Source organism: Coptis chinensis, chromosome 9, assembly GCF_015680905.1.
Source record: "Coptis chinensis isolate HL-2020 chromosome 9, ASM1568090v1, whole genome shotgun sequence".
Lineage (NCBI taxonomy): Eukaryota > Viridiplantae > Streptophyta > Magnoliopsida > Ranunculales > Ranunculaceae > Coptis > Coptis chinensis.
Genome location: NC_141464.1, coordinates 75,341,699 through 75,365,333, shown reverse-complemented (window position 1 = coordinate 75,365,333; position 23,635 = coordinate 75,341,699). Strand labels below are relative to the sequence as shown.

The window sequence follows — 23,635 nt, the reverse complement described above, 5'->3', positions numbered from 1 at the left end:
ATGCATTTGCATCAAGTTTCTGATTTCCCGTTAATTATTTTTTGAGGTTAGTTCAATACAGTTACATCAAATTTATAATTTTCAGTTAATTATTCATTTAGGTTAGTTCAGTGCAATTTCATCCATTTTTCAATGTTTCGTTAATTAGTCTTTGAGATTAGTTCATTGCATTTGGATCTAGTTTCTGATTTCCCGTTAATAACTTTTTAAGGTTAGTTTAATACATCTGCATCTAGTTTTTGATTATTTATGCTTTGAGGTTAGTTCGATATAATTATATCCGGTTTTTTATTTCCCGTTAACTATTCTTTGAGGTTATTTCAATGCATTTGTATTTAGTTTCTGATTTCCCAATAATTATTTTATGAGGTTAGTTCAATGTAGTTGCATTCGGTTTTTAATTTTCTGTTAATTATTTTTTGAGTTAAGTTCAATGCATTTGTATCCAATTTCCGGTTTCCCATTAATTATTATTTGAGGTTTGTTTGATGTATTTGCATACCATTTTCGATTTCCCGTTAAATATTTTTCAAGGATTTCCATCCAATTTCTAATTTCCCGTTAGTTATTCTCTGACGTTAGTTTAATGTAATTGCATCCAGTTTCCGATTTCTAGTTAATTACTTTTTGAGTTTAGTTTATTGCATTTGCATAAAATTTTCGATTTCCCGTTATTATTCTTTGAGCTCAGTTATGTATTTGATTCCAGTTTTCGATTTCCTTATAATTATCCAATGTGGTGTGTTATTTATTTTTTGAGATCAATTCAATGCAGTTGTATCAAATTTCTGATTTCTCGTTAATTATTCTTTTCGGTTAGTTCACTACATTTGCATCCAATTTCCAATTTCCTGTTAATTGTTTTTCGAGGTCAGTTCAATGCATTTGCATCCAATTAATTATTGTATTAATCCAAATTCAAGAAATGCAAATTATTGTTTGAGGTTAGTTCAATGAATTTGCAATCAGTTTCCGATTTTCCGTTAATTACTTATTGAGGTTTTGCATCCAGTGCATTTTTTGAGATTAGTTCAGTGCAGTTGCATCCGATTTTTAGTTTCCGATTAATTATTTTATAAGATTAGTTCCACGCATTTGCATTATGTTTCCAATTTATAATTAATTTTTCTTTGAGGTTAGTTCAATGTAGTTGCATCTAGTTTCCGATTTCCTGTTACTTTAATCTTTGATGGTTAGCTCAATGCATTTGCATCAAGTTTTCGATTTTCTGACAATTATTTTTTGATGTTAGTTTGATATATTTGCATCCAAGTTTTGATTTTCTGTTAATTATTCTTTAAGGTTAGTTTAATACAGTTGTATTCATATTCCGATTTTCTATTATTTACTTTTTAAGATTAGTTTAATGCTTGCATTTGCATCCAGTTTTCGATTTTCCGTTAAATATTATTTGAGGTTAGTTCAATACATTTGCATCCAATTTTCGGTTCCCCATTAATTATTTTTTGAAGTTAGTTTCATTCAGTATTATACATATTTTAAAATATTTGTCATTATTGCTTTCTCGTTATTTTTTTTTTTTCATTTTCTATTATATATTTTGTGATGTTATTTTTTGTATAATTGTTTTTAACTATGTCTTGAGACTGTGTTAAGGATATATTCGAAATAAATTGGTGCTTTTTTATAGACACTAAAATTATATGATTTATAATAGGGAATTAGTTTCTACAAATCACCAATTTTTTAGCAATTTTTTTTATTTGACCAAATAAATAAGAATTTGAACACTAAAAGTGTTTGATTCGTAATAGGAAATTACATTCTACAAATCATCTATTTTTTAGCAATTTTTTTTATTTGATTAAATATATAATAATTGGAAATACACTTAAACTCTCTAAATATAAGAATTAGAAATACACTCAAACTCTTCAAAGAGTTTCAATATACGTGGAATTGTAAGATATTAGAAAATACTATCTTTTATATTAGATTGCCACATAGAATAGAGAAAAGGCTAACTCTTATATTAGAGTGCCACATAGGAGAGAGAAAATCCTCCTTTAAAACTCTCTGCTTTAGTATATAGACAAGATTTTGGACCCGAGCATACGCCCGGGATCTATTAAATATTTTGTGTGCTAAAAAGGCTTTACAAAATGTCTCATACAAATTTTCGAATCAGAATATATTTTTATTGAAAATAAACCGAAATACGTTAATGACCAGCAATTATGGTGCATAAGTACTTGGAAACTAAGGGATCAAATTGAGATAGCCTCTTCACTTTGTGGTTTAGGATATTAATCCATAATTTGTAAATAGAATTATCTTAAACTCGATCTAGCTTGTATAATAGTTTTCTAGTGATTTAGCGGTAAATTATCACCGTTCGGCTTACGTACTAATGTGTACAAATCACTAAAACAGATTGATTGTTTCCATATCCTCAAAAAATACACTACTCCCACTTGAAAAGATTTATCACATGAACGTGTCCTACGAACGGGTGTCATTATGTTAAATTATTCTAAAAAATATTAGCAACTATGCATAGCTATGAGATAAAAAAAATTATATTAATTACTCATTTAAATTTATTGCACTACTCTCTATAAAAAGGAAGCACCAAACCTTGATAAAACTCGTCGACTTCTTTTTATTGTTAGGTTTAATAATAGAAGTTTGATTGAAATTTTGTAAGAATGCTCAATGTGACGAAGATAATATTGAAGCTACTTGAATAGCAAGGTATTCCCAATCATAATAAAAAAATTATAATAAACACTATTTAAAATGCAAAACTATATTTGCTGAGATATTTATTCTCCCTATATATAATACAAATATGTTTTAGGATTATTAGTTCAATGCATTTGCATCAAGTTTCTGATTTTCCATTAATTATTCTTTGAGGTTAGTTTAATGTAGTACGTTGAATCCAGTTTCCAATTTCTCATTAATTATTCTTTGAGGTTAGTTCAATGCAGTTGCATAAATTTTCGATTTTCCGTTAATTATTATTTGAGGTTAGTTCAGTGCAATTGCATCTACTTTATGATTTTCCGTTAGTTATTCATTAAGGTTAATTCAGTACAATTGCATCAAGTTTTCGATGCTTCATTAATTAGTCTTTGATATTAGTTCATTGCATTTGCATCCAGGTTCCAATCTCCCGTTAATTACTCTTTAAGGTTAGTTCAATACATTTGCATCCAGTTTCTGATTTTCCGTTAATTGTTTTTCTATGTTAGTTCGATAGTTTATAATTTCTATACAGTTTGCATACATGTAAGAGTCTGTTTTTATAAACTCACTTTCATTTTGGGTTCCTAATTATTCATAATTACTCATGTGCGAAGGCTAAAAAATTGGACATTTATACTTTGAGGTCAGTACGATGCAGTTACATCCGACTTCCGATTTCTAGTTAACTATTTTTTTAGGTTATTTTAATGCATTTGCATCCAATTTCTGATTTTTCGTTAGTTAATCTCTAATTTTAGTTTAATGCAGTTGCATCCAATTTTTGGTTTTCCGTTAATTATTCTTTGAGATTAGTTCAATGTAGTTGCATCCAATTTCCGATTTTATGTTAATTGTTCTTTGATGTTAGTTTAATTAATGCATTTGCATCAAGTTTCCGATTTCCCGTTAATTATTTTTTGAGGTTAGTTCAATGCAGTTACATCAAATTTATAATTTTCCATTAATTATTCATTTAGGTTAATTCAGTACAGTTTCATCCATTTTTCAATATTTCGTTAATTAGTCTTTGAGATTAGTTCATTGCATTTGGATCTAGTTTTCGATTTCCTGTTAATAATTTTTTAAGGTTAGTTCAATACATCTGAATCTAGTTTCTGATTATTTATGCTTTGATGTTAGTTCGATACAATTATATCCGGTTTTTTATTTCCCGTTAACTATTCTTTGAGGTTATTTCAATGCATTTATATTTAGTTTCCGATTTCCCAATAATTATTTTATGAGGTTAGTTTAATATAGTTGCATTCGGTTTTTAATTTTATGTTAATTATTTTTTGAGTTAAGTTCAATGCATTCATATCCAATTTTCGGTTTCCCATTAATTATTATTTGAGGTTTGTTTGATGTATTTGCATACCATTTTTTATTTTTCGTTAAATATTTTTCAAGAATTTGCATCCAATTTCTAATTTCTCATTAGTTATTCTTTGACGTTAGTTTTTAATGCAATTGCATCCAGTTTCCGATTTCTAGTTAATTACTTTTTGAGTTTAGTTTATTGCATTTGTATAAAGTTTCCAATTTCCCGTTAATTACTCTTTGAGCTCAGTTATGTATTTAAATCCAGTTTCCGATTTCCTTATAATTATCTAATGTGGTGTGTAATACCAACTTATACTAATCCATCTGTAGTGACCTTGCAAACATGGCATAAAAATTAAATTATGCTTAATTTACTATGTGGGATTATCGAAGATTATCCAGTTCCCCATTTTCTGTCAATTATTCTTTAAATTATGCATGGCTCACTATGTAGAATATTCAAAGATTATCTACGAACAGGTGTTGTTATATTAATTATTCTAAAAAATATTTACAAATATGCATAACTATTATATATTTATATTAATTATATTGATCACTCAACCAAATTTCTTATAACGTGAAAACCTTACTCTCTATTAAAAAAAAAGAACTCACCTTTGATAAAACTCTTCAATTTTATTTTGTTGTTTAATAATATAAGTTTGATTGAAGTTTTGTGAGATTACCTAATAAGGCGAAGTTCATATATATTGAAGCTATTTGAATAGCAAAGAGATCTCAATCATTTGGAAAAAGATAAGATAAACACCATTTTAAATGCAAAACTATACTTATCGAGACATTCCCACAATATATAACTCAACTATGTTTTGAGGTTAGTTCAATGTATTTGCATTCAGTTTCTGATTTTCCATTATTTATATTTTGATGTTAATTCAATGCAGTTGCATCTAATTTTCAATTCCCGTTATTTGTTTTTTGAGATTAGTTCAATGCAGTTGCATCAAATTTATGATTTATCGTTAATTATTCTTTTGGTTAGTTCAATATATATATTTGTATCCAATTTCCAATTTTCTATGAATTGTTCTTAGAGGTCAGTTCAATGCATTTGCATCGAGTTAATTATTGTATTAATCCAAATTCAAGAAATGCAAATTATTGTTTGAGGTTAATTCAATGAATTTGCAACCAGTTTCCGATTTCTCGTTAATTACTTCTTGAGGTATCCTGTGTATTTTTTGAGATTAGTTCAGTGCAGGTGCATCCGGTTTCCGATTTTCCGTTAATTATTTTCTAAGATTAGTTCTACGCATTTGTATTATGTTTCCAATTTATAATTAATCTTTCTTTGAGGTTAGTTCAATGCAGTTGCATCCAGTTTTCGATTTTCCGTTAATTTAATCTTTGAGGGTTAGCTCAATGCATTTGCATCCAGTTTTCGATTTTCTGACAATTATTTTTTTAATGTTAGTTTGATGTATTTGCATCCAAGTTTTGATTTTCCGTTAATTATTCTTTAAGGTTAGTTTAATGCAGTTGTATCCATATTTCAATTTTCTATTAATTACTTTTTAAGATTAATTTAATGCTTGCATTTGCATTATGTTTCCGATTTTCCGTTAAATATTATTTGAGGTTAGTTTGGTACATTTGCATCCAATTTTTAGTTCCCCATTAATTATTTTTTGATGTTAATTTCATTCGGTATTATACATATTTTAAAATATTTGTCATTATTGCTTTGCCGTTATTTTTTTTTTCATTTTCTATTATATATTTTGTGATGTTATTTTTTATATAATTGTTTTTAACTATGTTTTGAGGCCGTGTTAAGGATATATTCGAAATAAGTTGGTGCTTTATTATAGACACTAAAATTGTATGATTTATAATAGGAAATTAGTTTCTACAATCACCAATTTTTTAGCAATTTTTTTTATTTGATCAAATAAATAAGAATTAGAACACTAAAAGTGTTTGATTCATAATAAGAAATTACCTTATACAAATCATCTATTTTTTAGCATTTTTTTTTATTTGATCAAATATATAAGAATTGGAAATACACTTAAACTCTCAAAATATAATAATTATAAATACATTGAAACTCTTCAAATAGTTTCTATATACGTGAGATTGTAGGCTATTAAAAAATACTATCTTTTATATTACATTACCACATAGGATAGAGAAAATGCTAACTCTCATATTAGAGTGTCACATAGGAGAGAGAAAATTCCAAAGAGATTCCATGTACATGGATGAGATTGTAGGCTATTAAAAAATATTATATTTCATATTATAATGCCACATAGGTGAGAGAAAAACTAACTCTCATATTAGAGGGCCACATAGGAGAGAAAATTTTTCATGAGAAATCTCTACTTTAGTATATAAATAGTAGATAGTAGATAGATAGCCGGGTGTTTAGGAAGCACACATCTCAACGATTTTAGAGCCACCTCCCTTAATTATTTTAAAAAGCTATCTTTTTTTTACACAATTTATACAAAATTCCATCACTTTACTGAAATTAGAATTAACTTCTTATTATTTAAAATAATTTAGAAAACCTCCTTTACGTCACTGAAATTATATTTAATCCCTCATAATATTTTTATATTATTTTTTAGATTAGAACTAAAATTCAAAAAATCATAATATGGGAAGTGATAATAAAGACTTGGAAAAAACACCATGGTTCGCATACTTGATTCCTTGGCCCGAAATCCAAAACCCACTAATCTCTCTGTCAGCTTCATTACAAAGTACAAACACATTTTTTTTTTTCCTTAGCTGAACACTAAAATACCATAATTTTTTTTTTTCTCTCAAATTTTCTGCTTTACGAGGTCTAGATTGTTTAATTGGTTTCTTCTCTTCAGTTCTTCGGCTTCCACGATCAAACCACATAGCGAACATTTTCGCCCAGCAAATTGGGCTGGGCCACAGCCCAATTAACAAGGCCCAAGTCTGCTTATCGGAATCAAACAAAAGAATATAAAGCACTCAATCATTCTTTAAATCACTTCTATTCAAAAAAGCCACGCACCAAAAAAAAAAGAGACCAAACCTCAAAAACAACATTTCATTTCTCTCTCAAACATTTCATCAAACACTTTTGAAAATTTCTCAATGTCTCTTCAAAATACACAACGACGTCATCCCAATAATGATCCAAAAACACCCACACCTACTTTAGAGTCATATTCGAAACTAGATAAACCTGGAAAGTCAGAAGAAGAAAATGGGAATAAGAAGAAATTGAGCTGTTTTGCTGTGTTTGTCTGTTTGGGTGTGTTGAGATACTGGAGTGCTACTTCTAATATTATAAGTGATTGTGATGAAGTTTTCAATTATTGGGAGCCTCTTCATTATGTGTTGTTTAAATCTGGGTTCCAAACTTGGGAGTATAGGTAATTTTTTTTTCTATTTATTTTCATTTAATGTAGAAATTGGGTGATGGAGTTTATATTTGAATTCATGAATTTTTGAGCCAAGGGTATTTGTCTGTGTAATGTTCTGTGTATTGCCTTTGTCGATGTTGTAAATGAGCAATCTTTATATACTTGTCTGAGTGTTGTATGGTTTGATATGTAGTGCAACTAGAATGATATTTAATGGAGTGATCAATGTCTGTGAATTAGAAAGTATGCATGAATTGGGGATTTAAGGTGGACTGGTGAGATTTGAAATTGTAGACTCACTCGTGGTCGCCTTTGAATTTATTGTTTAGGAACACTGACTGGTATGAGTGATCTTCTTCCATTTGAGGACATTTGTCTATCTGAAGACTGGATAGGTTAATTGGTGGGCCTCAGAGTTCACCATATGCCTTAATGATTGATGCTTTGTTTATTTTAGTGGAAAAAAAAAGGGATAGAAGCCGATCTCACTAAAAATGCATGTGTGTGTTTGTGTGTGTATGTGTTTCAGTTTCATGAAGTAATGGGAAAGAGATCTGTAGTGACTGCTGTGTATTGTTGTGTTCAATGTGCTCATAGGTACAAAACATGCATAGTAGAATGAGTTATTACAATTAAAATATTGTGAGATTTTCAATTATGAGGATAGTACAGTATATGTATCTCCTAAATACAAATAGAGGATATAGACCGTACAAGCTTAAAAGTTGCGTTAAAGACTCAAGAGAGTTACTGAGAGTTTATTATATCTGATTTAGTGTCATGGTGAAGTCTGGGATGCATTGCAACACAAAGGGTATTGGGGTTAGACCTCACACCCGAGCTTTATTTTTGTGATTGGAACTTGTAACTGCATTCATCAGATAATAAAATTGCAAGCAGATTTGGGATTTGTTAGACCTTGTTGGGAGGGTTTTGGAATAACTCTTATCAATTCAAATCTATGAGTAATCTATCCAGTTTGGGGAACAGGATTATCTACTTATCTCGATAATTAGATGAAGATAAGAGAATACCCACTTGTTGTTTGTAATTGTCTAAGTCTAGCAAAAAAATATTTCTCTGAACTTTTTTAATGCTATGTTATATTACCATGATACACTCACCTAATGGCTTAATGGAAAGTTTTGCTATTTACTCTTAATTAGCAATGTGGTCTGTTAGATTATGCGAATATGCACTAAAGTACCATTGTAATTCTATCAACCCTGCAGCTCCCAATTTGCTCTTCGGTCATATCTCTACATTCTTTTTCATGAGTTAGTGGCTCGGCCAGCTTCCTGGTGGTTTAGTGGCGAAAAAGTGAGACTTTCTGTTCCTCTAGAAAAACATTTACTTTTTGTGCGCTTTTTGTTCTCTAAGGTCTGTTTTTGTTATTTAAGCAGTGCATTCTTTTGCATTTCTCCAACCTTTGTTTTCTATACATGCCAGGTTATGGTATTTTATGCAGTCAGACTTTTTCTTGGTCTCATTTCAGCCGCCACTGAAACAGTTTTAGTGGTAGCCCTTTCCCGGAAGTATGGTAAAAGGCTTGCTTCGTATACACTAGCAATGCTATGCTTAAGTAGTGGTTGTTTCTTCGCTAGCACAAGTAAGTAGACCATTGTTGTTCCTTTCTTCTTCAGCATCTTGTACATTGATCTTGTTTTGAAATTATAGTGTTCCGAGTCAATGTCATAGGGATTGACTCAGTTGGATGTCTCTGTGAGTCTGCATCTAAGTTTGTCCGTTCCACTCACCAAAGAAGGATCTCCAGCCTGGCAGCCTGAGATATAAGTCCCCTTTCTTTTAGGAAAAGAAGAATTTCACCTATGAAGCACCAACACTCCTCTAGAGGCAAAGTATTGGTGTCTACAAGGGATAATTGCCTTGCTGTTTTGCGTTGCGCGTAGGTCTTTTGTCCTGCTTTTCTTTGTTCTACTATTGACTCCCGTAACATATATAAAACAGGAAGAAAATTTTAAAAACCTCCCAAATGCTGCTTTTGTATCTCTTTTCTCTGTTTTATGATACAAAATTTTAAAAACCTCCAAGAGGTGCGTCCGTGTTTTAAAACTTTTATCTGACAGTCATTTGTTGTTTGTTGACTAGGTCTCTTGCCAAGTTCGTTCTCTATGTATGCGGTTACCTTATCATCAGGATTGTTTCTTCTTGAGAAACCTGCTATGGCTGCTTCAGTGGCAGCTGCAGGTGTCATCCTTGGCTGGCCATTTTCAGTTCTGGCTGTTCTTCCGGTTACATTCTATTGTTTGAAGAGAAGTTTCAAGAAAGTGTTCCTGTTAGCTGCTGCTACTTCTGTAGTTGTTCTTGTAAGTTGAAGAGTTTCATGAGCATGTTTGTAAATACTTCTTTTTATTACTGTGTTCTCATGTTAATGTGCTGAGCATAAAGTCATAAACATGGCTCCAGTAGTTTTTCCAACTTAATTGGTAAGTGCCTTTGACGCGGGTATGTGAATTGGTATGGGACATGGAGAAGTACCAAAGATTGAGGTGTATAACCATCAGTATGTTTGTGTTTGTATCGGTATCCGTGTATACTGTATGGTGTGTCGAGGTTACATAGCTTATATGGGAAAGCATAAAAGTGAATGTGATTCTTCCTATATTCTAAAAATACCTACTTTTTTCAGGCACTTTCAGTACTAACTGATTACTTCTACTACCGGCGATGGACATCATCAATTCTAAATCTTTTGGTGTATAATGTAATTGGAGGTGGTGAGAGCCATTTGTATGGGACTGAAGGACCGCTATATTATCTGAGGAACGGATTTAACAACTTCAATGGTTGTTTCATTCTTGCACTGTTGTTCCTTGGAATTCTTCCTATCACAAGGAAGAAGTATTCTCCAGATCTTGTAGTTGTAGTCTCACCTATTTATATATGGATCGCATTTATGTCGTTGCAGCCTCACAAAGAAGAAAGGTTAGGAAATTACACAACATTTTACTCTATTGTTTCACTACAAACATCTATCTCATTTCTTTCTTTGAGATATGTGGCTAGATTAAAGTTGGTCTCTCTGTTATTTGTATTTATATATTTTGTGCTTATTCTTCAAAAGAGGAAAATTGATTTATTTATTTCCAACCAAGAAGTTATCTTTGGAAGATTCGTCTTTCACTACTTTCATCATATCCAGTTGTTATGTTCATTGTAAACCTAGTCAGACTTATATATATATACAATCTTTTTCTAAAAAGTAGCTATTTAAGTTAATTTTAAAATAAGTATGTAAGTAAAACTTCACCTACAAAATGAATTCAAACCTATTTTTTTGTGGATATGATATACTCAATATTAAGATCATCTGTACAAAATTTCAGCTCATTTGAAAACCTCTAACATTGCTAAAAAACGATTACAAAAACTCAACATTTCTAGACCGTTAGATTTCTTTTTAAAGATGTCAACAATTTTTATTTATGTTAGAGATTTTCAAATGAGCTGAAATTTTGGAAAGATAATCATTATGGTGAGTGCTTCATAACCACAAAAAATTAGATTTGAATTCATTTTGTAGGTAAAGTTTTACGTACGTACTTATTTTAAAGTTAACTTAAGTAGCTATTTTTTAGAGAAGGACTGTGTGTGTGTGTGGCTGCAACGTCAACATACAGAAATGACATACGAGATTGACATACACAATCCTACTTACCTACATAATGAACTAAAAGCTGATTTTATAGGAATGTGATCTCCACAACATGGAGATCATCTCCACACAAAATCAGCTCCTTTGAATATGTCTAATCCTACCAAAAATTGAGTTCAAATTAGAAATTTATCCGAGGGTCCAGAATTTTAACACTCTTTTGACAAGATTAGACACATCCGATTGAACTGATTTTTTGTGGAGATAATATCCATGGTAGAGAGATAATATCTACAAAAAAAATCAGCCTTTAGAGCAATGTGCAAGTTCACTTTTGGATTGTGTATGTCAATTCCGTATGTCATTTCTCCAACCCCAGATATATATATATATATATATATATATATATATATATATATATATATATTATTTAAGGTACTTTTATATATATATATATATATATATATATATATATATATATATATATATATATATATATATTTCCGGCTCCTAAAAGTACCTTAAATAAGAGGACTAAATCTAAAACAACCACAACTTCACCTACAAAATGATTTAAAAGTTAATCTTTTGTGCATATGATTTACTAACCATAAAGAACATCTCTACAAAAATTCAACTCGTTTGATATCCTCTAACTTAGATAAAAATTGTTGTCCATTTTAAAAAAATATCTAACGGTCAAGAAATGTCTAGTTTTTGCAATCATCTTTTGCCAATGTTAAAAATTGTCAAACGAGTTGAATTTTTGTAGAGATATTCTTTATGGTTAGTAGATCATATGTACAAAAGATTAGGTTTTAAATCATTTTGTAGGTGATATTGTGGTTGTTTTAGATTTAGTCCTTATTTAAGGTCTTTTTAAGAGTCGGGCTATATATATATATATATATATATATATATATATATATATATATATTATAGCCACATTTTAGTACAAATTTTAATGCATACAAATGAATTAATGCCTAGGTTTTTGTAGAAGTTGATTTCACAAAAAATGAAGATATTTTTCACAAAAATCATAATATTTGGATATGTCTAACCATGTAAAAAATTAGTGTTCATTTTAAACTTTTTCACTTCTTTGAATGAGCTGAATTTTTGTGAGCATGTTCTCCATAGTGGGGAGATCATATCTACAAAAAATTAGCCCTTAATTCAACTTTTAAGTCCATGATTTTGTTTGGATACATTTACAATGTGGCTATAATGTGTGCATAAGAATGTGGCTCTATCTCTCCCTATATATATATATATATTAAAATGCATGAAGTACTTACAAGAAAAACCATGTGGGTGGTGCAGCCTGCATCCGATGATTGCAATGTTTAAGTGATCCTTGAATTGTGCCTGTGACATTTGATAGGCAAGATGTGAGAAACAAAAATGATTTATGGTTTACTATTTTTGCATTCATTCATATTACAGGTTTCTCTATCCCGTATACCCGCTCATTTGTGTGGCTGCTGCAGCTGTCATTGAGTCTTTTCCTGATTTTTTCCGGGATAAGTATGCTCCAAATTTGACATCCCTGACTATGACGGTGAGGTTTTCCTAGATTTTTAAGATATTTCTTTTGAACCCAATATATAGTTGCTTATTGTTTCACTCTTTTGTGGAAACAGGCTGCTAAGGTCCTCAGACCTGTTGTTCTTGCCCTCATACTAGGTGCCTCCCATTGCCGGACTTTCTCATTGATCCATGGTTACTCTGCACCTTTGGAGGCTTACAAGCATTTAGAGCACCATGAAGATGTTGGAGTTGGTTAGTACCCTGTTAGCTATGAAAGTTAAAGCTTTTACTACCAGATAAAATTTGGTAGTACCAATATTAACTGTTTCCGACCAAATATATGTTTTGCAGGTTCCGTGGTATGTGTTGGAAGTGAGTGGCATCGTTTTCCATCATCTTTTTTCGTTCCAGAGTATGTGGGTGAAGTTCGATGGCTAGATGATGGGTTCAGGGGGCTCCTTCCTTTGCCTTTCAATGCTACCTTGGGTGGGTCTGCTGCAGCACCACCTTATTTTAACAATAAGAACATAGCTTCTGATGAGCAATATGTAAACACTTATCTCAACCAATTCAATTTCTCATAGTATTGTGCTCAAGGTAACATATCATCTATCCTTATTAAACTTTATCAACAGCTTAGGGATTTTGAGAACTGTACTTTCCTTGTTGAGTTGCAACTTCAACGGTCTTATCCTTATCGTGGAAGTGATTTGTCAACATGGGAGGTGATATCCTATATTGCCTCTATTTGCTCATATATATGCTCTTTTGATCATACTGAAATTCTGAATATCCGGCTTGTGTCAATTTCAGGAAGTTGCTGCATTTCCATTCCTGGACAGGGAACTCTCGCCTCCTTTCTATCGTTCTTTCTTTGTGCCATATTTATGGCAGGAGAAGAATGTCTTTGCTTTGTACAAACTGCTAAAGAGAAAGTAGAAAACCAAATTGACAGGAGACGAACTAAATCCTCCCAGGAAAAGAAAGATGGCGAGGTACTAGAGTTGGCATGGCTAGGACCAGTTTCATTCTGGCTGTAAGAAATTTACTGTTGTGGGTCTGTATAACAAGCTACATTGGACTGACTCCATTACAAATTTTGGTCAGTTGTCTGAAAACTATTCTTCCTAATTTGAGTTGGCTGATTGTTAACAACTAATCTAGAAGCCGTATTTTGATCTCTAGCGGAAAATGTGATTGCTACACTGTACTACACTACAAACTACCATAAGAAGTACGTTGTAAAGAAATTGTTTAATATTGAATTTGGGAAAATGTTTGTTCCTCAATTTTCTCATTCACCATCTTATTTTCGATGGAGTCCTGATTTCCTGAACCAAACTAGTCTCGTATTGTTTTGTTTCTTCTTTTTGGCATCCATGATTAAGGTAATAACTCGACAGAGATGATCCATGGTCCTCTGGTTAGGCCTGGGGGTACCCAAGATATTGGGATCAATACCTGCACGTACAGAATTACCAGGTAAAGCCGTAAAGGGTTAACAATAGAATTACCAAATTAGTAAGATCCCCAAGGACAACATTTCCCAGTCCAAGTGGTTTGCGTTCGAATCATCCATTTGAGGTCCCCGCCCAGTTGAGATCAACTTCTCCAGTATCCCAACGTTTAATAAAGCATTAGGAATCTCAATCCGATGTCTCTACTTTCATACTTGAGACTATATCGGTGCATGCACAAAGTAAGTGATATCCATATTAAGTCGTTATATTCCTATTGATCTTCTCATTGACTGTTCTCCTTTGAAGACAAAACAAAGGTCCCATTTCTCTGTTTGATTTAAGGATATAGTATCGTTACTGGTTTATTCTGATTTTTGTCAAAAAGTTTTCGCAACCTGAACATTCCCGTAAATGCAGCCACAATCAGCATCTCTAATTTTGACCTTAGAAAATATCAGTTGGAATCAGAAAAGGATATACATGTTGTGACTTAGGAGCCCATGCGCTGAGCAGTGAGCACCAATATTACCCAACTTAATCATCTTTAGGGCCAGTAGACTGGCTTGTACCATAAAATGATAAATCCGTTTGCATGTGAGTGGTAACTATGTAAGCTGAAAATCTTAATTTGAACAAAGAACTTAATGAAATACGGAAATATAAATCTATCAACAATAATGTGATCCAAACTTCTGGCGGGCTATCATAGTGGTATCACTCGTCTGTACAATGAGAATGTTTGAACGTACATTATTACCCTAATGCTTTAAACTAACACGGGATTAACTCTTTTTTCATGCCATGTCGGGTACTTGAAGATTATAGACTATAATGATTCTGAGGGTCAGGTATTTACATCAGTTTGAAAACCATGTTTTCTTTTTCTATGGGTAGAAAGGTTCAAACAAAGAAGGCAAGGTACATTGTTGGAGGGGTTGGAGCTAGGCAGCTAGCTACTCTATTAACATGTAGAAAAACTTCCTTTACAAATTAATACGAATCAAATTTAATTACCAAAAAAAATTTAGATGACTATATACAAGTTATCTCATATCAGATCTCTCTGACAACAACCTCCTACTAGGTTACAATCTGTGTAATTTTTTTTTTTTTTTTCCGATAAACCACCTTTGTAGTCTTGAACTATTCCAAAAGAAAATACATGAAACGTATAACAATGGAGTGTGCCATTTCTATAATAATTAAGTTGACTGACATGGCAAATTATGTTTAAATAGAAAGTTTAGAAACACAACGTTACGAAATTTCCGAGGTAATATCGTGAGAGTCAACAAATAAATACAATAAAATAAATGGTATGTCATATGAAGTATCAGGCATTCAGGCTTTCGTTCCTTGAGTTAAAAGACTGCTGATTATCGAAAAAAAAGAAGTTAAAAGACCACCAATCGCTTTCCAAAGTCAAAACTATTTTGTTTAGATTTATTATAAGTTCCGTAGTTAGGAAAAGAACTAATCACTCTCTCTCTCTAAAAGTCAAAACAATTCGACATGGCAGTTACATTGCGATGTTACACCATAACTTTCCTATGGCTAAACCTTTACTACCAGATAACGCATCTACCTACAACTTATCAAAACTAATTCTGAAAAAGAACAACCTTATCATCTCAACTTATTCTGAAAAAGAACAACCTTATCATCTCAACTTATTGAATAATTTTTCGATAGCCCACCTTTATAATGATCTAAAGCATTTATTGAACTGGTGACTATATGAACAGTATGAGCTAGGGCCTAGGGTCCATTGTTCATAATGGATGTGTCCATAATGCACCTAAACCATTATGTTCTTAAGCATCGTATTATATTCTTCAAGCTTCGCCGGTACTAGAATGATATATAACTTTGAAGCTTTTTAAATTAACAATTAGTTTTCAAAACAAGTTGCATAGAAATTACAAAGCAGGTGGGGATCGGAACTGGAAGCCAATGCATTAGACAAGGCATGATCGTAATGGGGTCGCCATCACTTGACTCATAAACTCATTGCCCACTTCTCCCTCCCTAAGCTCCTTTCTACTTCTCCATGGATCATGATAATAGGAAGACATTCAGCACATTAATTCAGCTAGTCCTGTGCACATAATTATATTAGAACATTATTTAGCAGTTTAGCTAGTCCGAAATTCCGAGCATAATTTACTCCTTGTTAGTTTTCTAGGAAAAAGAAAGACAATATCGTAATGGTTACCTTAATTGGTATCAAAATTGAATGCTATATATTCTAAGAATTAAAATCAAACACAATTCAAGGTTAGAAATTGGAATAACATGAAAATGCCAAGAAAAATTTTAAAAAAATGAGAGAAGTCAGACCAAATGTTGGGGGAGGAAAACAGATTAAATAATAGTTTGGTCGAATGGTCCAAAAAACTGTGACCATATATGGCATAAACGAGGGAAAAACCATGATTTATGCTCTTTATGCTTTAACAACTAGCAAGCAGATCACGTACAACTCATTGTCAAACATTCAAACCACAAACAGTTGATTCCAACTAATTATCAAGAACCATCCGTGATATATTGTCCATTTCAATTCTTACTCCAAGTTCATGTTAATTCAACTGTTAATGTGGGTATCGTTTCATTTTTCAATTACACACTCGTCAAATTCCTATTGGGCAACCAAGAAAAAAGTTCACATTTTTTATAGCACGCTATTAGTTGTCTAGCTTGCTATTGCTTTTAGAGAAAGGTTACCGTTGGTGGCCTGGATCCACCATAGGCGCCTTCCTTTCATTTTCTTTTACACGGTTTGTCTCCAACAAGAAAGTTCAAATCAACTTAAAGTCGGTGTGGGCATCACAGAATATAGTATTATTCTCTCTTATCTATCTCACTAAGCTAAGCAATTAAATGAGTGTGAAGAGTGTTTTAAGATACCGTTGTATATATAAAGAGAGACAGAGAGCTTGTTCAATTCTCATATTCATTTCACAAGCTTCTGTTAAAAAGATTCAGATATCCGATCCTAATATAGTTTTCTATACAGTACACGCACGCAACAAACATGAGTGTGAGTCTCTTTTCTGTTCATAAATTTATTGTGGCTTGTTACATAAATGTTTTTTGTGTAGATAATAAAACTAATAATAAAACTGTATTGCATTATAATGCACCCTAACAAATAATTAGCGTGTAGGCTTTCTCGATAATTCTTTTGAAGAAAAAAAAAATAAAGTAATTTTTTTTTGACGAATTGCTTATGTACGCTCTAAAAGAACCGTAAACTTCAATTCATTCTTATATTGAATATGAATTATGATACATATATATTATATTGAATATATTGCTTTTGATTGATGCTTCAGATTACAGAGATGAGAGTTCACATGTGCTGTCCTGGTTGTGAAAGCAAGATAAAGAAGGCTATTCTCAAGCTTGATGGTACAATATTGCTATACTTACATTCATGAACATGCATGCATGGTTCTATTACATTCAAAAACTAACTTCTAACATAGTTCTAACTGAGCCTTTTGATTTCTTATGTCAGGTATAGATAATATTGAAATAGACATGAACATGCAAAAGGTAACCGTGATTGGATGGGCAGAGCAGAAGAAGGTTCTTAAGGTTGTAAGGAAGACAGGAAGAAGGGCAGAGCTATGGCCGTTTCCATACACGCCAGAGAATGCTTATACCGAACACTATTATCATCAACATCAACGAAGCCAACCATATGCTAACTTCGGCAGCTACTCTCAACCTTATTCTTCTTACAACTATTACAAACATGGATATGATGGGAATGCTCATGGTTATTACAATCGACCACCAGCTTATTCAACTATCATAAACGATGGTGCTGGAGCCATGTTTAGTGATGATAATCCCCATGCTTGTTCAATAATGTAATGATGAAGCATTAGGTGCTTATCTCAATCTATAAATTAAATGTGTGCCTTTTAATGTAAATTTTCCCTGAAATATATGTGTTTCTATGTATGAGCGTAGTTTATTGATGGGTTTTCTTAATTCCGTCATTTATAGCATCGTTCGGCCAGTAGTTTTTTTTTTTTTTGCAGTAACATAATCTAAAGCCGTAGGCATATCTGTTCATTTTTATAGATAACGAACAAATGTGCAACAAGCGAGCTAGTCAATTTTATCCTTCTAAAAACAAATTCATTAGAATTAGCTGTCATAATGTTACTGTCAGTGGCGGAGCAAGAGGGCACTCTGGCGTACCTTCAACTCAACAAAAAAAAAAGTAGTTATCAATTAGTTTGAAAAGTGCGCAAGTGAAGAAGCAAAAAAAAAAAAAAATGATGTGGGTGAACAGTATAAAAAAGGCAAAAATAAGAAAATAGAAACCCAACAATCACTCCACCCATAAAAAAACCCACCCATATATAAACCCAAATAAAAAAAACCCTCTTATATTCATAAAACAAAATAATAAAAAAAAAAAAAAAAAAAAAAAAAAACCCCTAAGTAATTTATTTCTCCTCTCCTCCATTCTCTATTATTCTATATTAAAATTTAAGTCTTCTACTCTTCTACCCAAACAAGCACCTTTATACCTATTGGTTTTGTTGAGGTAACTAGGTAATCCTTATATATTATTTAATTTTTGTCTTCTTTTTGTGCTGATTCCTAAACCATATTATTTAGATTTTTATATGTTTGTAATTATTATTTTTTATTTTGTGCACATCATTGGTGGTTTATTTTAATTCGTACAATTTCAATTAAATTGATTGGTGATTTATTTTAATTGTTTAAATAGCTATGCTAAAGTATTTGATAAAAAAAAACATCGTTGCCCGCTCAACCAACTAGTAACACAGATCATGTTGTTAGTGTTGAAGTATAATCCTCTTCAAAGCGAAGTCACCAAGAAACTGAGGATGGTGGTGTTGAACAACCTACGTCAAAGCGGGTTCAACATGAAAAATCGTAAAAACTTGACTTGTTTAGTCTTCTGGGAGACCCTGGATTGAGGAACAAGATTTCGGATTATCATCCTAATTATCATGACTCGGTGAAGTAATTTGATGTGCGTTCCGATACTAAGTTTAGTAAAGTAAATGGAATTAGCGGTCTAGCCAAAAAAATGGTTGAGACAAAGAAAGACATCGTGTACCCACTTGTGTATTTGTTGATTAAGTTGGCGTTAATTTTACTTGTTGCTACCATAGTTCGTGATTCAGAACGAAACTTCGGAATTTCGGTTTTCAAAAATGGAATAAAGAGGGCGAAATTTTCGAATGTGATAGGGGTCGAAATTTAATGAATTTCAGATTTTGGATTTGTCGGAATTCTAAGAATTCCGAAATTTCGAACTATGGTTGCTACTACTACCGTAGAGAGGGCATTTTTTGTTATGAATATCATAAAAAATCGTCTACGCAATCGGATGGCGGATGAATGGTTGAATAGTTGTTTAATACCGGCCATACATTGAAAAATAAGTTTTTGATAGCATTGATACCGAGTTGATTTTGCAACGCTTCCAAAAGATAAAGACGGATGATAAAAAAGAAGGCCGCCAAAGACAACTATGAAGAAATATTTGTTTAGATTGAATTCTTTTTTCTTTTCTTATTTTTTTATAATACATTTATTACAATCATTTTATATGATTTTTTTTATGTTCAAGATATATTTGTTTTGTGATCCGGTTTGAATTTTTAGTTTAAAAAAAAAATAGTGTATTTTTTTTTTTTTTTTTTTAATTTTTTTTATTTATTTATTTTTATGCTTGGTTTTTGGGTGGCTCACCCTCACTTATATTCCTGGCTCCACCACTGGTTACTGTCCATAACTTTCTGAAATCTCTTGAGGAACTAAGAGCATCTCTAGGTGGTGGTAACATATTTTTCATATTTGAAGAATGCGAATGAAGAAACTGGTCGCAAATTTCGACCAACTCTAGGTGGTCGCAAATTTCATTCACAAATTGGGAATAGGGCTACCTTGCGCGACATTACCAATGTCGCCCCCAAGTTGAAAAAAAAACTCACGCGACATTCCCACTGTCGCACCAAATTGAAAATGTAAAAAAAATAACTCGCGCGACATTAGTAGTGGCGCACGACAAGCATATTATTGGCGTAGTCTTTGGTCAAAGTCAAAAAAAAAATTGGGCGACATTTGCAATGGACATTTGCAATGTCGTTCAAGATCAAGATCCAAATTGCCAAATTTGCGAACAAGAATGTGAACAAGTAGATGATCTGACCACAAATACTACCACTTAGAGATAGAATTTCGGCAAATTCCGACGCATTCCTTCAAATTTGAAGGATGCGGCTGAATTTACTACCATCTAGAGATGCTTTTAGGCAAACTGTTGTTCCAATAACCCAAAAGTGTCGAAAATAAATGGGATAAAACAATGTTGGTTAGATTTACAAGTTTTCTCAAGTTCTTCCATCTTTCCTGTCGCTGCTCTTTTAGTTGTTTCTCCCACCTCAAAGTCATAATTCTCAACCCTAGCTACCAACGGAGAGACTCATTTACATCAATATATACATGTTTTCTATTAAACCAACTGTAAATCAAGACATCCGTTGGCCGAAATGTCGATCTGCCCTCATTAGGATCCGTGAGAAAGTTTTTATTTTTTTTTATTTTTTTATTTTTTTATTTTTTTTTTTTGTTCACAAAGTACGTGTTAATTAATGATTAATTCATTATCTCAGTTGATATTCGGCATACAATAGCAAGCAAAATTGTTCTACTAAAAAAAAAAAAAAAAGCTAAATATATGTTGTCAGATATAGATTTTGGCCCTAGAGAGACAAGCTTACCTTCTACAAGCAGCCTCCTAGAAATGGTCTTTGTGGTTATATCCTAACCAAGATCTTTTGATCAAACCCTACTCAACTCAAATCTTACCTCCTCCACAACCCAAACCTCTTAGATTACTTTAGATCTCGCAATCTGTATTCTGATGAAGAAGAACAAAAAAACTTCTCTTTTTTGTCTTTGTTTGTATGTAGGGGTTTTTCTAACCCTTTGGAAGAGCAGAATCCATTCTTGCTATACAGTTTCTTAAGATTCGGGTCCTCCATTTTTCAGATCTTATTTTGTATGAAGACCATAAATAACGGATCTAGGTTTTTTGGGAAAACGTTGGTGGTGTTTTTAGATTCTTTAGGTCTAGCATTTTCAATGTAGTTGTCATAAAAAGACATTGAGGTGAATTTCTAGTTTCTTTCTCTTTTTGTTTGTCCAAAGCCATGGCTCTGATGAATTACCACCTTCGATTCTTTGGTGGAAGTCTGGGGCCACCACTCATTTATTCATTATGGTGGAGCGTTCTTTTTAGAATTCAACACTTTGAAACAAAGTTTTAAATTCGATTTGAATTTTGAAGATTTTCATGTCTTTTCTAAAGATCCAACACGGTGGATGTTTCAGCAAGTTTGAACTTTTTTAAGGTCCGAGAAGAGGATGGGGTTTCAATGTGTTTTTTGTTTTGTTGTTGGGTGCTTGGATTTGGTGGAGCTTATGTTGCTTAAATGATTTTAGTGCTCTTGTTTGTTAAAGTCAATCCCATTACATTCTTTTTTTTGAAGAATCAGCTTGTTGGAATAATGTAATGTTTTTATCTGTGAATGAATACAATCAGGCAATTATCGGAAAAAAAAAAAGATATAGATTTTGGCCCCAATAATGCTTTCTACTCGCAGCCTCCCTAGGAAATATTGTAAATATATACTAACTTAAGGTCGTTGATAGACCAACAACAGTCCCAAAAGGCCGAGGGTAGTCAAATGACGATCGAACGCAATCTGTATTCTGTTTGCAATCAACATTCAACACAATTATGCGCTTATTAGTGCCGAACAACTATAAATACACGTACATTTAGCAGAATCTATTTAGCATACAGTTTCAACATTTTAGCGCAACATCTTTCACTCATCAGCCACAACTTAACCAGCGATTAACATTCAACACTTTGAAAACAAATGCAATTTTAGATTTTAACATTTTACATGTAGTTGCATAAAAAAGACATTGGTGATGATGTTTCATTCTCTTGATACTTTTAAGACGTGTGATGAATTACCACCTTCGATCTAGCTGGAAGTCTGGAAAGTTAATTCATATATGAGATGAGCGATTAGCATTCAACACTTTGAAACAAAGGAAATTCTAGATTTTAACATTTTACATGTAGTTGCATAAAAAAAGACATCGGTGATGTTTCATTCTCTTGATACTTTTAAGTCGTGTGATACTTAGTTCTCTGCTTTTGTTTTCTTAAAATAATTTTGGCTAAGATGGTTATTATTATTGCTTAAAATAAGACTAAAGTCAATCCCATTCAAGTCTTTTTTATTTGAAGAATATACTTGAGGAATATAGTATGAGGCTATGAGCTGAGCTTTAAGATCAATAGATATTTTAGATAAAAATTGGCAAGTCCAATAAACTTTGCCACTCATTCCACATCCATATTTGTATATATAGACATACACTAATTGTTTAGAAGTTCTTTTGTTTTAGTTTGGGGTTTTAGTTTTACTTTGTGACATCCTGAAACCATTGTCTTTAAATTCGCGTTTTTGAAAATCGTTTTTAAAAACCCGAGATATTGGTTTTAAACCCGTTTTTAAAACACGGGTTTTAAAAACCGTTTTTTTTAAACTTAAAACGTTTTTAAAAACCGAGATTTTGAAAATTCCGGTTTATTTTTTTTTTTTATTTTTTTAATTTAAAAGAAAACACGAGAATAAAAAGGAGTTTTGGAGTTTACTTTTTTTTGAAGAGTGAGCATTAGATTGACTTATTGAAACAGTTTTCAAGCTTTAAACTATTAATAATTAATTGAAAATTTTAAAGTTATTAACTTATTTTTATAATGAATTATGCCATTATGGTTGGTAATTAGTAGTATCTTATTTAGAGTATGTTTTCATCTTGAAATCTAAAACTTCTAAAGTATTTGGATGAGTAATGATAATTTGATACTTTCGGTGTATTTGAATTTTCTTTCATTTGTATTATTTTTATTTTTTATTTTATGTGTCCTATTATTTTTTTCCACTCTTATAAAAAATCAAACTCCTTATATTATTATAAAGTTTTAAAATATTTTACCGTTTCTTTTTGAAAAATTAACGTTTTAAACCCCTTTTACTGTTTTAAACCCGTTTTTTTTGCCCCCCCACGCTTTTTTTTTTTTTTTTTTTTTTGTTTTTTTCCGAAAACGTCCGTTTAAAACAAAAACAAAGTTTTTTTCAATTATTTCTTATTTTTTATTTCAAATACCGCACTTGGTGACAATGCAAAAAAATATACTTTCAAGTGTTAAAGAATCAAAATTTCCGTTTAGATATTTAGATTTAATCAGTTTTAATGAAAATGTATGTGGTGAAAGGATATGGTGAGGACACAATATATTCATCAAGGAAATGTTAAAAAACAAGGATTCAGCACGAAACATATAAAAACATATAAACCTAAAATCAATTAGAAACTTATTTCTCAAACTTTGCACAATTCTTCACATATTCACATATACATATCGAAAAAAAATCACTTTGCTCCTCTCAGGCTTCAAATTCATTCATTTGACTCAAGCAAAGCTTACCAAAACTCATCATGGGCTCAGTTGAAGACAAAGAAAT

At 31.8% G+C, this 23,635-nt stretch overlaps 2 protein-coding genes across 3 annotated transcripts; both read left to right on the top strand.

Moving 5' to 3' along the window:
* The first annotated feature begins 7,025 nt into the window (after positions 1 to 7,025).
* EBS3 (Alg9-like mannosyltransferase family) lies at positions 7,026 to 13,847 on the top strand. Its single transcript, XM_086583768.1, has 10 exons — positions 7,026 to 7,418; positions 8,642 to 8,729; positions 8,859 to 9,018; positions 9,519 to 9,736; positions 10,060 to 10,355; positions 12,475 to 12,589; positions 12,672 to 12,810; positions 12,910 to 13,106; positions 13,194 to 13,283; positions 13,372 to 13,847. Exons 1-10 carry the CDS (start codon positions 7,138 to 7,140, stop codon positions 13,495 to 13,497), a joined length of 1,710 nt encoding a protein of 569 aa, XP_086439894.1. The 5' UTR covers positions 7,026 to 7,137; the 3' UTR covers positions 13,498 to 13,847.
* Positions 13,848 to 16,923: 3,076 nt separating this feature from the next.
* Positions 16,924 to 18,010, top strand: LOC147478074 (Heavy metal transport/detoxification superfamily protein). Of its 2 annotated transcripts, XM_086583189.1 has the most exons (3): positions 16,924 to 17,061; positions 17,357 to 17,432; positions 17,542 to 18,010. In XM_086583189.1, exons 1-3 carry the CDS (start codon positions 17,056 to 17,058, stop codon positions 17,901 to 17,903), a joined length of 444 nt encoding a protein of 147 aa, XP_086439315.1. In that variant the 5' UTR covers positions 16,924 to 17,055; the 3' UTR covers positions 17,904 to 18,010. The 2 variants fall into 2 exon arrangements, with proteins under 2 accessions (XP_086439315.1, XP_086439314.1); XM_086583188.1 differs by lacking the exon at positions 16,924 to 17,061 and having other exon boundaries at positions 17,348 to 17,432.
* The last annotated feature ends 5,625 nt before the right edge of the window (positions 18,011 to 23,635 follow it).

Bases quoted from the DNA above. Each gene is read 5' to 3' on its own strand.
- LOC147478074 (XM_086583188.1), top strand. From the start codon at position 17,348: ATGCTTCAGATTACAGAGATGAGAGTTCACATGTGCTGTCCTGGTTGT. The intron at 17,433-17,541 runs GTACAATATTGC...TTCTTATGTCAG, and splicing joins GGCTATTCTCAAGCTTGATG to GTATAGATAATATTGAAATA.
- EBS3 (XM_086583768.1), top strand. From the start codon at position 7,138: ATGTCTCTTCAAAATACACAACGACGTCATCCCAATAATGATCCAAAA. The intron at 12,811-12,909 runs GTTAGTACCCTG...TATGTTTTGCAG, and splicing joins CCATGAAGATGTTGGAGTTG to GTTCCGTGGTATGTGTTGGA. The intron at 13,107-13,193 runs GTAAACACTTAT...CTTTATCAACAG, and splicing joins TAGCTTCTGATGAGCAATAT to CTTAGGGATTTTGAGAACTG.